Source organism: Mobula birostris, chromosome 2 (genome assembly GCF_030028105.1).
Source record: "Mobula birostris isolate sMobBir1 chromosome 2, sMobBir1.hap1, whole genome shotgun sequence".
NCBI classification, from domain to species: domain Eukaryota; kingdom Metazoa; phylum Chordata; class Chondrichthyes; order Myliobatiformes; family Myliobatidae; genus Mobula; species Mobula birostris.
In genome coordinates, this window is record NC_092371.1 from 166,384,843 (window position 1) to 166,401,939 (window position 17,097).

General features: G+C 41.7%; 1 protein-coding gene across 2 annotated transcripts in view; it reads right to left on the reverse strand.

Annotated features, from left to right (window-relative positions):
• Positions 1–17,097, reverse strand: part of heatr5b (HEAT repeat containing 5B) — a 140,843-nt gene that overhangs the window by 79,845 nt on the left and 43,901 nt on the right. For both annotated transcript variants that reach the window (XM_072251006.1, XM_072251012.1), the window contains exons 11-16: positions 14,383–14,494; positions 12,483–12,635; positions 11,663–11,762; positions 10,052–10,161; positions 6,374–6,537; positions 1,019–1,194 (exon numbers count right to left, since the gene is read on the reverse strand). In XM_072251006.1, the coding sequence (XP_072107107.1) occupies positions 1,019–1,194; positions 6,374–6,537; positions 10,052–10,161; positions 11,663–11,762; positions 12,483–12,635; positions 14,383–14,494 (815 nt within the window). The remainder of the gene's footprint in view (positions 1–1,018; positions 1,195–6,373; positions 6,538–10,051; positions 10,162–11,662; positions 11,763–12,482; positions 12,636–14,382; positions 14,495–17,097) is intronic.

A 17,097-nucleotide genomic window follows, 5' to 3' on the forward strand; every position in this document is an offset into this window, starting at 1 on the left:
TGTCCATATATCTATCCAATTTAACTTTAAACATTAACATCAAACCTGCCTCAACCACTTCTGCTGGAAGCTCGTTCCACACAGCTACCACTCTCTAAGTAAAAAAATTTCCCCTCATGTTACCCCTAAACTTTTGCCCTTTAACTCTCAACTCATGTCCTCTTGTTTAAATCTAACCCACTCTCAATGGAAAAAGCCTATCCATATCAACTCTATCAATCCCCCTCATAATTTTAAACACCTCTATCAAGTCCCCTCTCAACCTTCTACGCTCCAAAGAACTCTCCAGAGTGCTTGGACTGAGAACTGATTAGATTTTGTACAATGGAGACACAAAACTTGCAAATTTGCCATACCTTGCACACTGCCAAACTAAAGCAGCTCAAGGTCTGGGTACTTGAATCAAATCCCCATTAATAACTAGGATTTTAAAAAAAAGTGCAAAAGAAAAGGCCTTTCATGGCAACATATGAGAGAAAAAGAAAGCTGCTCCTACATTGTCGATTACAGGGGCATGAACGAATAGTCAGAGATCAGCACGGTTCTTGTTATAATATTGTTGGCATTAGTGGAGGTCAACAGGTTATTAATTGGTAAGGGTGTCAAAAGATCCGGGGAGAAAGCTGTAGGGGTTGAGAAGGATAATAAATCAGCAATGATGGACTGGTGAAGCAGTCTCAACGCTCCAAATGGCTTATGTCTTATGGTCCTGTTAATTCATTGACGCTTATGGTACTGCCACAATTAGTTGACTGATTCTGGAGGCCGCCTGTGCTGAATATGGTTGGTGTGTTTGGGAGGAATAGCTTTTTCAGTAAAAGCAGTTATACTTGGTGAACCTCTCTACATGAAGATCAGTATACAAAACGATCAAGGCTGGTGTTCATTTGCAGTTTGCAATTCTCAAACATGGAAAATTAATGGACGGAGAAAAATTTATCCAAGGATAACCCTCTGTGCTCCAGTCTCCACGGGTACTAAACACGCAGTCCCACAAAGGATGAAATCGAGCACTTACCTATGTTTGAAAGATACATGTGGGAACACCACACCAAAGAGAGCCACGGAGGCATCAATGACCGACACACCAAGGGGCAGAGGACCAGGCACAGCTTCGCCTACAGGGATACGCAGGTAGATTGAGGATGGGTCATGCTCCAAGGCCCCACTTCCAGATGCACTGTTTGGTTGGAGCTAAGAAGGAAAATCCAAGGAGATTTCTGTTAGCTATTCTCTATCCAATTGAAAAAGTTCTATTAGGAAAGTGCATCCCTTGAAACATTTAATCTGTTTCTTTCTCTTCAAATGCTGCCCAGCCAGCTTTACACCAAGCCACCAAATGGGTCTAGCTTAGACGATGTCTTGATTAACATGAAGCAGTTTGGCCAAGTGCCTGTTTCCTGTTTCATTTGAAGAGGCTTGGATACTGAGGGAAACACTTCAGTTCTTCCAAACAGAAGAGATTCTGCAGATGCTGGAAATCCAGTGCAACACACAAACTGCTGGAGGAACTAACAGGTCAGGCAGCATCAATGGAAATAAATAAACAGCCTCTATTTCAGGCCAAGGCCCTTCATCAGAACTGGAAAGGAAGGGGGAAAGATTCCAGAATAAGGGGGTGGGGAGAGGGGAAAAAGTACATGCCAGAAGGTGAAGCCAGGTGGGTGGGAGGTAGAGATTACGTAAGAAGTTGGGAGGTTATAGCTAGAAAAGGTAAAGGGCTGATAAAGGAATTGATAGGAGAGGAGAGTGAACCATGGAAGAACGGAGGAAAAGCACCAGGGAGAGATGATAGGTTAGTGAGAAGAGGCAAGAGGAATGCCAGAGTGGGGAAGTGAAGAAGGGGAGGGGGGGAAGGGGAAGAAATGATGACTGCACTGGCGCTGCTTCATGCAGCCATGCTGAGCTTGTCAACTTCATTAACTTTCCTGCAACTTCCACCCTGCCCTTAAATTCACTTGGTCCAATTCTGACACGTCTCTTCTCTTCCTCGATCTCTCTGTCTCCATCTCTGGGGACAAATTGTCTACCAATACCTTTTATAAACCTACCAATTCCCACGGCTGTCTTAACTATACCTCTTCTCACCCTGTCTCCTATAAAGATGCCATTCCCTTTTCTCAGTTCCTTCGTTCAAAGTAAATTTATAATCCAAGTACATATACGTCACCACTTCCAACCTTTAGATTCATTTTCTTGTGAGCATTCACAGTAGGTACAAAGAAACACGATAGAACTAGTGAAAGACTGCACCAAACAGGATGGACAAACAGCAATGTTAAAATTCAAAGCCATTGTATTATATGGCTATTGCAAACAAAAAGATTAATAATAACAACAATAATAATAAATAAGCAGTAAGTATTGACAACATGAAATGATGAGTCCTTGAAAGTGAGTCCACAGGTTGTGGGGACAGTTCAGTGAAGTTACCCCTCTTGTTCAAGAGCCTAATGGGGTAATAATTGTTCCTGAACCTGGTGGTGTAGGTCTTGAGGCTCTGGTACCTCCCTCCTAATGGCAGCAGCGAGAAGAGAGCATAGCCTGGAGGGCGAGGGTCCTTGATGATGGGAGCTGCTTTTCTGTGACAGCACTCCACATAAATGTGCTCAATGGTGGGGAGGGCTTTACCCATGTCTCCATCGCATCTGTTCCCAGGATGAGTCTTTCCTTTCCAGGACATCAGAGATGCCCTCCTTCTTCAAAGGACAGGGGTTCCCTTCTTCCACCATTGATGCTGTCCTCACACACATCTCCTCCATTCCCTGGACATCCATCCTCACCCCATCTTTCTGTCTCCTTAACAGAGATAGAGTTCCTTGTCCTCACCTACTTTCACTCCATAAGCCTCCACATTCAACCCGTTATTCTTTGCAACTCCCGCCATCTTCAATGGGACCCTACCACAAAACACATCTTTACCTTTACCACTTTCGCAGCAATCACTCCATTTGTCCCTCCTGGCACTTATCCCTCCGAGCAGCAGATGTGCTACACCCACCTATTTACCCCCATTCAGGACCCCAAACAGTTCTTCAAGGTGAGGAAACATGTTACTTGTGTAAATATTGTGGGTCGTCAACTGTATCCAGTGCTTCCAATGTGGCCTCCTCTACACTGGTAAGACCTGATGTAGATTGGGGGACCTCTGTCAAGCACCTTCGCTCTGTCCACAAAAAGCAGGAATTCCCAGTGGCCAACCATTTCAATTCCAATCCCCATGCCCATTCCAACATTTCAGTCCATAGCCTCCTTTTCTGCCACAATGAGGCCATTCTCAGCCGGGTTGGAGCAGCAACACCTCATATTTTGTCCAGTAGTCTCCAATCTGATGGCAGGAACATTCATTTTCTCCAATTTCCAGTAACTCTCCCCCCCACCGCTTCATTTCTCCACTCTCCCTCCCTCTTATATCTTCTCACCTGTCTATCACCTCCCCATTTTCCCATGGTTCACTCTCCTCTCCTGTCAGATTCCTTCTTCTCCAGCTTTTCCAACTGTCACCTCTCAGCTTCTTACTTCACCCCTACTCCACCCACTTGGCTTTTAGCTTGTACTCCTTCCCCTCTGTCACCTTCATATTTTGGCATCTTTCCCCTTCATTTCCAGTCCTGATGAAAGGTCTTGACACAAAACGTTGACAGTTTATTCATTTCCATCGATGCTGAGTTCCTGCAGCATCTTGTGTGTGTCAGTTCTCCCAGACATGTTTAAATCCATTCGAGAGCAGATGGGACCTCAGACAGATTCATTCAAAAAACAGCACCCCCAATAATGCAGTGTTCCCCGAGTGTACTATACCACTGAAAGTGCCAGCCTATATTTTATCACCATTAACAAACTAATAATCTCAACTATGCCCTGATCTGCAGCCCAAAATCCTCCTTTATGACTTTCGAGACCTTATCCTTACCTTTAGACATCAAAGTCTGCAAACTTCAAAAGCTCTCAAATTCTATTACTCCTCTAGGCCTGCAACTGTCTTTTGTTATGACTTTGTAACGTACCAGCAGCAGGAGATAACAAATTGAGTCGGGTATTAATATTAAAACCATTATATTTATTTACATCTACTCAAAAATATAGAAATCCGTTCTCAACAAATCTTACTCAGGCACAGTCTTAAAGTGGCAGTTCAGAGAGTTCCAGAAATTCACGAAATAGGTGAGAGGAGAGACTTGTGGATTCACAGTGCAGCGACGAGGCGATCACGATAAATTCCACAGATTCCACGGCTAGCGAACGAACGGTTACCGAAGATCCCAGCCGAGGGATACTGTTCCGAAGTCCACGAAGAGTGATTTCACCAAGTGACTGCCACGAAATCCACACCCATGGATCACACAAAGGACAGACACGTCTCCACAATGCACAGAGTGCCGCTGATTAACCCAATCCTTTGTAAGCAATAGAATTTACCCTTCTCGATCATAAGCTGTTCCCGGATACTTTGAAGCCTGCAATCTTCACTCTCTCTCTTTCCTTCGACTCCTTCTCAGCACTGTGCCCACATTTCTTTTATACCGTCGGCATATGTCATAAGGTAACGCTCACAGAAACAAAACTGTGGACCCTCAGTAAAACAAATCTGGGAACACGTGATGCCCACAGTAAACGAAACTATGGACTCCCAGGAAAACCAAACTGTGGACACGTAACACTTTACTTTCCTCCATTCTCATTTCTCCTTCAGTCTTCACTCTTCCAAGATTCCCCACCCTGGTCCCAACAGAGGCCTCAGCTTAGTCTCTAACATTCCCAACTCCATAAGCTCTGAGCCCAGCTTGATATTTAGTCCTTTCTACCATCACATCTCGCTGCCCATTTCTTTGACCAGAATATTAACTCTTGTCTTCAGAGTGCATAATCTACCTGGACTCCTTCTTCTTTAGACCGATTTATTACTACAACTTTGTCAATCTAAATTTCGCAGCTTACTTACTCTATCCTTCCTCTTCTAAACACTCATTGAGGACCTAGCCCAACACTGTCATCAAACCTGCTGATTTGGGTGGTACTGGTGTTTGGTGAACTAACCCCTACCTCACAGAGAATGAACTTCAGCTCACGAACATGAGAAAAATCTGCAGATACTGAAAATCCAAAGAAACACACACAAGATGCTAAAGGAACTCAGCAGGCCAGGCAGTATTTATGGAAAGAGTAAACAGTTGACATTTCAGGCCTTCATCAGGACTGGAAAAGAAGGGGTAAAGAGTCAGACTAAGAAGGTGGGGGGAGGGGAGGAATAAGTACAAGGTGATAGGTGAAACCCGCAGGGGCGGGGAGATGAAATAAAGAACTGGGAAGTCGATGGTGAAAGAGATAAAGGGCTGGAGATGGGGGAAACTGATAGGAGCAGTCAGAAGACCATGGAGGAAAGGGAAGGGGGAGGAGCACCAGAGGGGAAGTGATGGGCAGGTAAAGGAGATAAGATGAGAGAGGGAAACAGGAATGAGGAATGGTGAGGAGGAGGGGTGCAATTTCCAGAAGTTCAAGAAATTGATATTCATGCCATTAAGTTGGAGGGAGGCTACCCAGATGGAATATAAGGTGTTGCTCCTCCAACCTGTGCGTGGCCACATCACAGCAGCAAAGGAGACCATGAACTGACATGATGGCATGTCAGAACGGGAATGGGAAGTAGCATTAAAATAGGTGGCCACCAGGAAACCCTGCTTTTTGTGGCAGACAGAGCGAAGGTGCTCTACGAAGCGGTCTCCCAATCGATATGGGGTCTCATTGAAATACAGGAGGCAACACGGGGAGCACCAGAGTGGGAGCAAAAGCTGTGGAGGGAAAATGTCTCTAGCTAACACAGTCAAGCTCTGGCTGATACTCTCCCAAAGGCTCACCTTTTAAGGCTGGATTGAGTACTAATATGACAAAGCTGTTAACACTCCCACATGTATCCTTTAAACACGTGGATGTAATCTGATAAAGGGTCTCAGCCCAAAATATTGACCATTTATTCCTCTCCATAGATGCTGCCTCATCTACTGAGTTCCTCCAGCATTTTGTGTGTGCTGCTATGTAATCTACTTATATAGATTTGACAACCAAGCACATGGCTACCTGTAGGATCTTTGGCTGTATAGAACTTGGCTGATTTTTTTTTTTGTTCTGTAGTCAAAAGAATTCATTTACAACAGTCACTATGCTTCCAAGAGGTGCTTTGATATTTGCTTTCAGATGTCCCAAAATTAATAAGGATGCTTCAGAAAGTTTGCCTTCCCAAAAGATGTTCTATCTAGCCAAATTTCTACAATTGCTATTTGTTAATTTTATCAGGAGTTCTGACAAGCTCTGTCAGCAAGCAAGAGCATGTTTTGGTGAACCAGTTTCTAACACACACCACCCCCACACAACTCACCTGATCCTCAATGGATTTATGGTCAGTTTCTTGAAGCCAGGAACCAAGGAGGACACTGTCATCGTAGTGACAAAGCGAGCGTAGTAGTGAGGTGGTGGTGTTGGCGGAATTGTCAGTCAATGTAAATTCTGCAACCAGTTCTCTAAGCAGAGCATTGAAGCTTCCTAAGAGGAATTACAATTGAGTGGTAAAAATTACCTATGATTCTCCACAGCATATTATACCAAAGTCAAAGTACATTTATTATTAAAGTATGTATACCATATACAATCTTGCGATTCATCTTCTTGCAAGCAGCCACAAAACTAAGAAACACAATAGAATTCTGAAAAACCACACTCAAAGACTGTCAAATATCAAATGTGTGAAAAAAAGAACAAAATGTGCGAACAATAAAAAGGTAAACAAATAACACAGAGATCATAAGCCACAGAGTCCCCGAAAGTGAGTCCACAGCGCTGCAGCCAGTCCAAGAACATGATGGCTACAGGCCACAGCTATAGAGTCAGTTCAGCGCTGAGCTAAGTAAAACTGAAGATTGGTTCCTCCTTCTCCCTTGGCCTCAACGACTTCATCTTTTAAATCTGACTTTGCACTTAAATTGGCTAAATGTTGGATCATTTCTCAGGCCCAAGGCCCCGCTGCTTCAACCCAGCCTGAAGTCTGCTCCAGTGATGGATGCTGCAGCCACATCTGCATTCTCATGAGTCCAGTTCACTAAATCCTTCAGGATACCATAAAAATACTAGGTCTTAGACTGTTCAAAGGCATGATCTCCCAAAGGGAAATTACAAGCTGCGGATTGCAGTGAACATAGTCCAAAAAATGTATATTTAATAGAATAGTTAATAGTTTTTTTTAGCTGTCTGCAAAGTATCACCATGTTGTGCCAGCACCATGTTGGTGTGTTCCATCAATAAATCTTACAATGATTATTTCTATGACGGCCTGGTGATAGAAGGCAACATTTTGCAGGGCAGCTCACAAAACCTCTGGATATATTTCTGAACTGTTACCTCTGCAATCCGTAGCCTGTAATTTCCTTTTAAGAAACACTTCTGAACTGTCTAAATGAACTAGCAATCTTACGATGTCCTGTAGGACTTTTTGCACATTGGTTCATTGTCCGTCTTTGCTTGTGTGCAGCTTTTCATTAATTATATTGTGTTTCTTTGTATTTACTGTGAATGCCTGCAATAAAATAAATCTCAGGGTAGTATATACATACTTTGATAATAAATTTACTTTGAACTTTGATCTATCCAGTTAATTTATTCATTCAGTGATACAGCACGGAACAGACCCTTCCAGCCAATGAGCTGCGCTGTCCAGCAACCCTTGCCTAATCACCACACAATTTATGATTACCAATTAACCTACTAACTCCTTGGACTGAGGGAGGAACCGGAGCACCTGGAGGAAACCCCCAAGTTCACAGAGAGGAACGTACAAACTCCTTACAGATGATGTCAGAATCGACACCCTGAGCTGTATAGTGTCATGCTATTCTCTAGGCTACCATAGAACCTTACAGTACCTCGATATAATTACTTGTGCTGCTGTGCATGTAGCCAGGTCAAAGTCTCTTGATTCAGTCATCATTAAGTACTTAGCACAATCAAACTAAAACTATAGTTAACATTTAAAGCCATTGCATTGAATGGCTACTGCAGGAAGAACAGCTTTGCAAAAATATGGTTAGCTAACTTCCAGAGTGCACAGAAAATGGATCAATTATCAAACCTGACTAGAGAAAGATTAACTGATGGAACATTCAAGCATTGTTGTGGATGCAAATTCATTTGTACCTTTCAAAATTAAATCAGATAAACATTTGAAGGTAATACAAATATGCAGGCGCTTGGGGAAACAATGGAGCAATAGGACTGAACAGATCATTCTGCAATGTGGTAGTAATACGATCACTCCAATCAAGTATGATGTTCTCCTACAGGGTTATCTATTGTTGGGTTCTCAGAGGCTGTAGAGGCTGCTCCGGGATCCATGTATACTGGGGCAGTGTGGGCAAGAGCAAGTTGTGGCTGTGGTTAGTGGCAGGGTCTAATAGCAAGTTCTACATGGTACTGACATAGGTTTAGTGGGCTGAATAGCCTTTTGTACTGCAGCGACTCTGTGGTTTAGTTAGTTCAATACAGTCCAAGTCTCCATGTTGTGAAAGGGATACAAAAGCAAGCACACCAAAATGGACTCACTGGATGGTCCCTCAATTGAGAATTCGACCTGTCAGAAGGATTAAACAAGAGCAGCCCCTATTCTTCATTAAATATAAAGAGAAGGCTAAGCTCACCAAAGTATTAATAAAAAGGGATCTGACAACTGCAGATGTAATCAAGATTTTCCTTTTGTGAGGGAATTCAAAACCAAACACCTTAAGAGAGATGACAGTGACCAATAAATCACATTAGAAACCAAAATGCTCAGTAAAGCTCAACAGTATAGATAGCATCTGTGAATACAGAAACACGTCAAGTTCTAGACCCTTTGCCAGAACTGGGAAAGATAAAACTGGTAATTTTAAACTGCAGAGAAGATGGCAGGAGGGATGGATAGGACAAAAGGAATCTCTGTGAGAGAATGAAACTAGGTCAAATGTGTTACTGTACCAGTTAGAGGCAGATTATATGTGCAGCTAATACGCAGGCTCTGGATCATGCACTGAAGGTCAGGCTGTATTAATGGAGAGAAACATTGAGCCAAAAATCACTGATGGTTGACTGGCAGAAATGGTGGATTCTAACATAGGCACTAAGAGTTAAGTAAAGTTGAAGAATTTAGTATCAAGGACAGAAGGCATGTAATAGTGTAGTTAGCCACGGCCAGCTCGAGTGAGAGAATTAGCCAGGCAACCAGACTTGATGGGGATGCAACACTTGTCTCTTTTCAGTTTTTCAACGTTCTAAAGTGAAGCAGAAATTCATTGTCACTTCTTCATTCTCATGAACTGCAGTTGCTGCTCATTATGTTGTCTTTGTTAGATTCAAGAAACCATACGCAGGTTGAGTGATTGATTTATGGACTATTGGCAGAAGCAACCATGAACTTCTGAGGTGACTGCCACTTTAAATCTGACCTATTGCAGATATTCTCCTCATCCTTTCGATTCATCCCACTGCCTTCTCCGCAGCTTAAAGGCATCTCTAAAATTATCTTTTAACTCTGTTCCTCTTTCCAGAGATGTTGCCTGACTTGCTGAATATTTAGAACTTGGCACCATAGGCACTAAGAGTTAAGGAGAATGGTTAAGAAGGACACCATAGAAATATTTAAGGGGAATTCAGATAAATACAAGTGATGCATCCCTCCTGCCATCTCCTCTGCAGTTAAAATGACCATTTTTATCTTTCTCAGTTTTGGCATTGGGTCTGAAGAGTTATTTCTGTTTCTGTAGTCACAGATGCTGTCTATACTGTTGATTGTTTTCAACATTTTCTTTCCTAATGAGACTTATTGGTCACCATCGTCTATCCAGTGAGAAGAGTATGCTGAAAGGGTAGGAGTCAAGGGAAAGTGAGGTGAGTACAAACCCCTGCATTTATCAGTTAGATCAAATAGTCCATTTCAATGGGCTCTCCAATTAATTTCAATTCATGTGAAGCTATATTCATATAGACATGTAAAATAATAGCTTTGAAAAGGAGAGCACCACTCCATGATTACCTTCATAGGTCTTTGGAGGCAGTAGAGCCAGAATATCATAGAGTCGTAAATGCACCATTGCTGCACTTGCCTTTAGCTGAGCTCCATAAGCCTTTATGACTGATGGGATGCTGGGGAAGAAAGAGCTTGTGGTTAAACAAAGGGATTTGGTTCCACTGAGCCCTACACGATCTCACATATTTTTTTAGATCCAATGAATGACTATAAATCCAATCACGTTCATATATTGACCTTCAGCTTTACCTTGGGCTGGGCCAGAAATTAACTCAGAATTGAATGAGTACTGTGAAAAATAATGGCCATCATCAATAACCATCTGGCCAGTAGATTGCAAGTTGACTTCAGAAACTTTACATCCTTATTGTCAAATCCATTTCCTTCAGTCGTAGTCTCAGACCTTGTGATGGAAGGAATGTCAGTAATACAGTGGCTGAGCTGTGGCCCGCCATTTCTTTTCTGGTAAGATCTTGAAGTATTAATCTTGCTGTCTCTTACAAATATCTTTCAATAATCTCTGTTTGCAAAATCTTACATTTTAGCCTTTGTATGCTGTCTCTATCAGCCTTTGATCCTACAATATTCTTTGTACTTCCATATATTCATTCCTTTACCCTCCAACCATCAAGGTCATGAGCCAGCGTGGATAATTTCACTCATCACAACTCTAAACTCATTCCACAGCCTACAGACTCACTTTCTACAACTTGTATTCTCAGTATTATTTATTATTTGCAGTTTATCTTTTGCAGATTTGTTGTTTGTCAGTCTTCCTGTGTAGTTATTTTTCCATAAATTTTATTGTATTTATTTTCCTGTCAATGCCTGCAAGATAATATATGGTGATACATATGTACTTTAATAAATTTACTTTGAACTTTAATTTTAATATTTTACCTTTTCCCTCTTCTTTGTTGATCATAATTATTTTGTTTAACTAAAAGATTTCTTACCCCTTGGAAAAAACATACTGATTGTGCATTAACCCAAGTCGCCTTTGAATATTATCCTTTGATTGTAGGATTATGAAGTCTAGAACCATTTGCAATCAAATATCTGCCTCATCCTATTCGGGATAGCATTCTCAAAATTAACAATGTTGGGTCAGGTTAAGCTTCTCCAATTATCATTGAATTCGATCATTTGATTAGTATTGGATATCTTCATTGATGGATTAACTAAGTCTGTCTCAATACTACATGTGGTAAAATTTGCTGTAGGCAGTGGAATTCCTTCACTACACCTTCAAACCTACACAAAATGCTGCATGAACTCAGCAGCTCAGGCAGCATCTATGGAGAGGAATAAACAGTCAATATTTTGAGTCAACACCCTTCATTGCAACCTGACTTGAAAAACATTGATTCTTTGTTCTTCCCTATAGACAAGTTCCTCCAGTATTTTGTGTGTGTTATTCTGGACTTCCAGCATCTGCAATATTTCATGTTTACCTTCAAATCCATCTCATTTGCCAGATCTGCTTCTTTACATCCTGAATTAGCTTCTAAAATGTTTCCACATCAGGGAAATCACACAAATATAAATTAGTAGTTTAATTTAAATATGTTTAGTTGTACTAAGATTTATCCCAAACATTCACGAAGAAGTACTCACTGAGACAACATCAGCATGGCACATTCAATCGGAGTCATTATTCTGCGAATCACATCATCGGTGAGAAGTTCAGGACAGTGGGCAACAAAACTCCTCATGGCTGCGTAGAAAGAGCAAGGTTTATAAAGACAAATTCACTGCTTTTGTACACTACACACACACACCTCAACACCTCCCTGCCCAGCACTGAAGACACATAAGACAGAATTAGGTCATTCAGTCCATCGAGTCTTCTCCACCACTTGATAATGGTTGATTCGTAAAGGTGTCGAAGGTTATGGGGTGAAAACAGAAGGATGGGGTTGAGAAAGATAATAAATCAGCCATGATCGAATGGTGGAGCAAACTTGATGGGCCAAATGACCTAATTCTGCTCCTTGTCTTATGACCTTATGGTTTACAGGAGCTAGGCCGAATGGCCTGCGTTAATATTTTTAGGTTCTACACAATGCCTTCTGAGTTTAGGACACTCATAACCTTGAAAGAAGTTTAACTTCCCCTCATCCATCACTACCTTAAAAAAAAGATCATTCACTTCATTACTGCTGTTATGTTATCCAGAATGGCACATTTCCAAGGGTACATGAATCGAATAACGTACTTCACTCATTGTAAAGTGCTTTATTTAAACTACCTTTTAAGAGACATGGAAGTTACTAAATAATTCAATCAGTAAAGGAATCTAGGGAAGGAAGTGAAATTCCTCAATAATATTGTCACTAAAATACATTTCCTTAAAAATTAATTGGGAGCTACATGCTTTTTACATTAACTTTGTCTTTTCAGGAAGAGCTCTATTTTGTTTGAAGGTAGAGCTTACCACACAAAGCACCAGCTCGGCCCTCCAGGGTCACTTGCCATGTAAAGGAATCCCCTCGAGCCTTCTCAGCCTCGAGCTCTTTCAGGGAACGTGGAAAAACATTGCGCCACAGCAGCAGCATCTTGGGGAGATGATATCGAACCACTGAAGGACCTAGAAAAGGTTAAAAATGCCACTTCAGCTTGACAGTGCAGCATACAACCAGACAGTAATGAACATTAATCTACTCAAGTTCCTAGCTCAATATCCTCAGGCCTACACCCCAAACGATTCAGAGAGTTAAGTTGCTGAACCTTTTCTGCAAAATTCACAGATTAAAAGTTCTTAGACTTCTGAATTACTATGAATCAATATTACCTATTCATCACTGAAGACCTTCAAATACAACCTTAGACCATATCCTATCGATTTTCAAATAGGACTTGAGACCCAGTTAAGTCCCTGACATTCAGTGTGGTAATCAAGCCAAGTTCCTGAGCAGGTCAGTCTAGGCTACTGGAAGAGCAAATCAATGTTCACAGTAAATTTATTATCGAAGTATTTATGTCACCACATACCACCTTGAGGTTTATTTTCTTGCAGCCATTCACAGTAGAACAAAGAAATACAATAGAATCAATGAAAATCTGCACACAAAGGCTGACAAACAAGGTACAAAAGAAACCAAACTGTGCAAATATAACAAATAAATAATACTGAGAACAAGAGTTGGAGAATCCTTAATAACAAGTCCATAGGTTGTGGAATCAGTTCAGCATTAAGGTTATTCACACTGGTTCAGGAGCCTGATGGCTTAAGGGCAATAAATGTTCTTAAATCTAGTGGTGTAGGAGCAAAAGGCTTCTGTATTTCCTGCCCAATGGTGGTAGTAAGAAGACAGCATGGCCTGGATGGTGGGGGTCCTTGCTGATGGATACCGTTTGTTTGTGGCAGCGCTCCCCGGTGCTTCACAAGCTCTACTTTCCCCTGAGAAGATATTTATGCTGCAAACCCTGCATTGTGAATGCACCTGCACTTAGGATAACAAACCTTTTCCACAGTTATGAGGAATTAAACATTTCTCTTGTGGGCTGGGGGGGGGGGGTGAGTAAGGAGCAATGAGTGATGCAGCCGATGAAACATTTTATCTATTGACCCAGAATGCTGGATGCCAGGGTAGTTTTGTAAAATGAAATTGACCAGTCTCAACTCATTTCCAGTAGGTTGACAGTCCATAATTGTACTTCAAACTTTATTTTTATATACTTTATTCTTATAATTATTGAATGTTGTTGTTTTTTGTTGCATGTTGTGCCAACACACCACAGCAAATTCCTAATACATATAAATGCATATTGCAAATAAAGTTGATTCTGATCCTTGCACAGTGCTCATCTGAGGCTGGCACAGGGATGATTGGACAGTATGATAGTGTGGTGGTTAGTGAAATGCTATTACAATGCCAGCCAAACAACATCCAATTCCACCCGTTTCCAAGAAGTTCTCCCTTTGGCTATGTGGGTTTCCTCCAGATGTTCTGGTTTCTTCACACATCCCAAAGACATCCGGGGTTGGTAGGTTAATTGGTCCCATGAGTGTAATTGGGCAGTGTGGGTTCATTGGACCAGAAGGGCCTTTTACCATGCTGTATCCCTAACTAAAAATAAAATAAATAAGTTCTATGCTCTGGAGAGCGGAAAACACCTGTAGGATGGAGACATGACAGTGCGATGTTAAACCCGACTGCACTGCACTTACCCAAAGCTGCTAACTTTCAAGTCAACATTTTGCAGAAAAGAACAAAGGCTGGGAAAGTCATTGTTCACCATTAAGATTTTTCCAATAAGAGGACAGATCAATAACGTGAAAAAAATAACTGGTAAGTACTAATACCAAAGGTTAACACATGCTACATACAAACCTAGGCTCATCAATGCTCCCAGAAGAAGCCATCCAGCTTGTGTGCGTTGCAGTGACAAGCGACTGTTCTGCGATGCTGTGCGCAACAGGTCCTCTGCAATACTCACTACCATCTGCAGGGGAATAGAATGGAGCAAGACAACTCTCACCACAGAACTGCAACACCAGATATCATACAAGCCTGCAGAGGAGAATCTCAGGTGTGTGAAGAGACTAAACTAGGATTGCTCTCCAAATGCCAGAGAAGATAAAAAGGAAAAGCTTTGATTTTCTCTGTCATATGAAGGACAATCCTAGTGAAATGCAATTGACCAGCCTTAATTCACTTCTAAACAGGCCCTGAAGGGCCTCGGCCTGAAATGTTGACTCTTTATTCCTGTCCATAGATGCTGCGTGATCTGCTGAGTTTCTCCAGAACGTTATACAAGACCGAAAGACAGATATAGGATATGCGTATGGCGTGCTGGGGCCTTGGTATCAAATGACACCACTGACCCCGTACCCTGTCATCTATCCCTGTTAAGGGAGCTCCAAGAGCTTGTCAGCCAAGGTAATGGTGGGGTGGGGGTTTGCACTGAGGGAGGCAACAGCCCAGTCCATCACACAAACCAGCAACCCCTTATCCCTCCATGAACCCTGTCTACAATTCCCTGAAGGGTCTCAAAATGTCCACTCTTTATTCCTTTTCTTAGATGCTGCCTGACCAGCTCAGTTAGATCATAAGACATAGAAGCAGAATTAGGCCATTCCATCATGGCTGATTTGTTAGCCCTCTCAGACTCATTCTCCTGCCTTCTCCCTGTAACTTTTGACACATTGACTAATCACGAACCTATCAACCACTGCTTTAAATATATCTAATGGCCTCCACAGTCATCTGTGACAATGCATTCCACAGGTTCACCACCTTCTGGCTAAAGAAATTCCACCTAATCTCTGTTCCAAATGGATGGCTGTGGCTTCTGGTCCTAGACTTATCCACCAGAGGAAACATCCTCTCCACATCTACTCTATCTGGGCCTTTCAATATTCAATAGGTTTAAATAAGATTCCACCTTTCTTCCAAACTTCAGCAAGTACAGGCCCAGAGCCAAACGTTTCTCATACATTAACCCTTTCAATCCTTGAATCATTCTTGTGAACTTCTTCTGGACTGTCTTCAATGTTGGCACAGCTTTTTTCTTAAATAAGGGGCCCAAAACTGCTCACAATACTCCAGGTATGGGTTGATCAATGCCTTATTAAGCTTCAGCATTATATCCTTCCTTTTATAGTCTAGTCCTCCTGAAATGAATGCTAACATTGCACTTGCCTTCCTTACCAATGACTCAACTTGCAAATTAACCTTTAAGGAATCCTGCGCAAAGACCCCAAGCCCATTTGCATCTCTGATTTTTGAATTTTCTCCCCTTTTAGTAAATAATCTACGCCTTTATTTCTTCTACCAACGTGTACAACCATACATTTCCCTACACTATATTCCATCCGCCACCTATTTGCCCGTACTCTCAATCTGTCTAAGTCCTTCTGCAGACTCCCTGCTTCCTCAACATAACCAGCCACCCCCTCCCCCCATATATCTTCGTATTGTCCATAAACTTGGCCACAAAGCCATCAATTATGTCATCCAAGTCATTGATATATAATGTGAAAAAAAGCATTCCCAACACTGACCCCTGCAGAATACCACTGGTCACTCGCAGTCAACCAGAATAGGCCCCCTTTATTCTAACTCTTTGCTTCCTGCCAGTCATGTAATCTTCCATCCATTCTATTGTCTTTCCTGTAATATCACGGGCTCTTATCTTGTTAAGCAACCTCATGTGCATCACATTGTCACGGCCTTCTTAAAATCCAAGTAAACAACATTCATTGACTCTCCTTTGCACATCTTGCTTGTTATTTTCTCAAAAAAAATACCAACAGATTTCTCAGGCAAGAGTTCCCCTTAAGGAAACCATGCTGACTTTAGCCTATTTTAATATATGCCTCCAAGTACCCCGAAACATCTTAATAATGGACTTCAACACATTCCGAACCACTAAAGTGTAGCTAACTGGCCAATAATTTCCATTTTTCTGCCTCCCCCTCCTTCTTAAAGGAATGGAGTGACGTTTGCAATTTTCCAGTCCTCCAGAACCATTCCAGAATCTAGTAATTCTTGAAAGATCATTACGAATGCCTTTGCAATCTCTTCAGCCACCTCTTTCTGAATTCTGGTGTGTCTATTTGGTGCAGGTGACTTATCTACCTTCAGACTTTTCAGCTTCTCAAGCATCTTCTCCTTAGTAATAGCAACTGTACTCACTTGTGCCCCCTGACACCTGAATTTCTGGCAGACTACTAGTGGCTTCCACAGTGAAGATGGGCACAAAATACTTAAAGTTCATCCACCATTTCTTCATTCCTCATTACTATCACTCCAACGTCATTTTCCAACTGTCCGATATCATAAAGGCCTGTTTCTGTGCTGTAATGTTCTATGGTTCTATACACATACACACATGTGTGTGTGTGTGTGTGTGTATACGCACACACATTATACATATTATTATATATTAATTTACATATATTATATAATATGTGATATATAATTCAGCTGGTCAGGCTGCATCTATGCAGAGAAATAAACAGTCGCTGTGTTGCACTGATACCCGTCATCAGGACTATAAAAGAAATGAATTTATTTTTAGTAATTGCCTGTTGCACAAGGTTT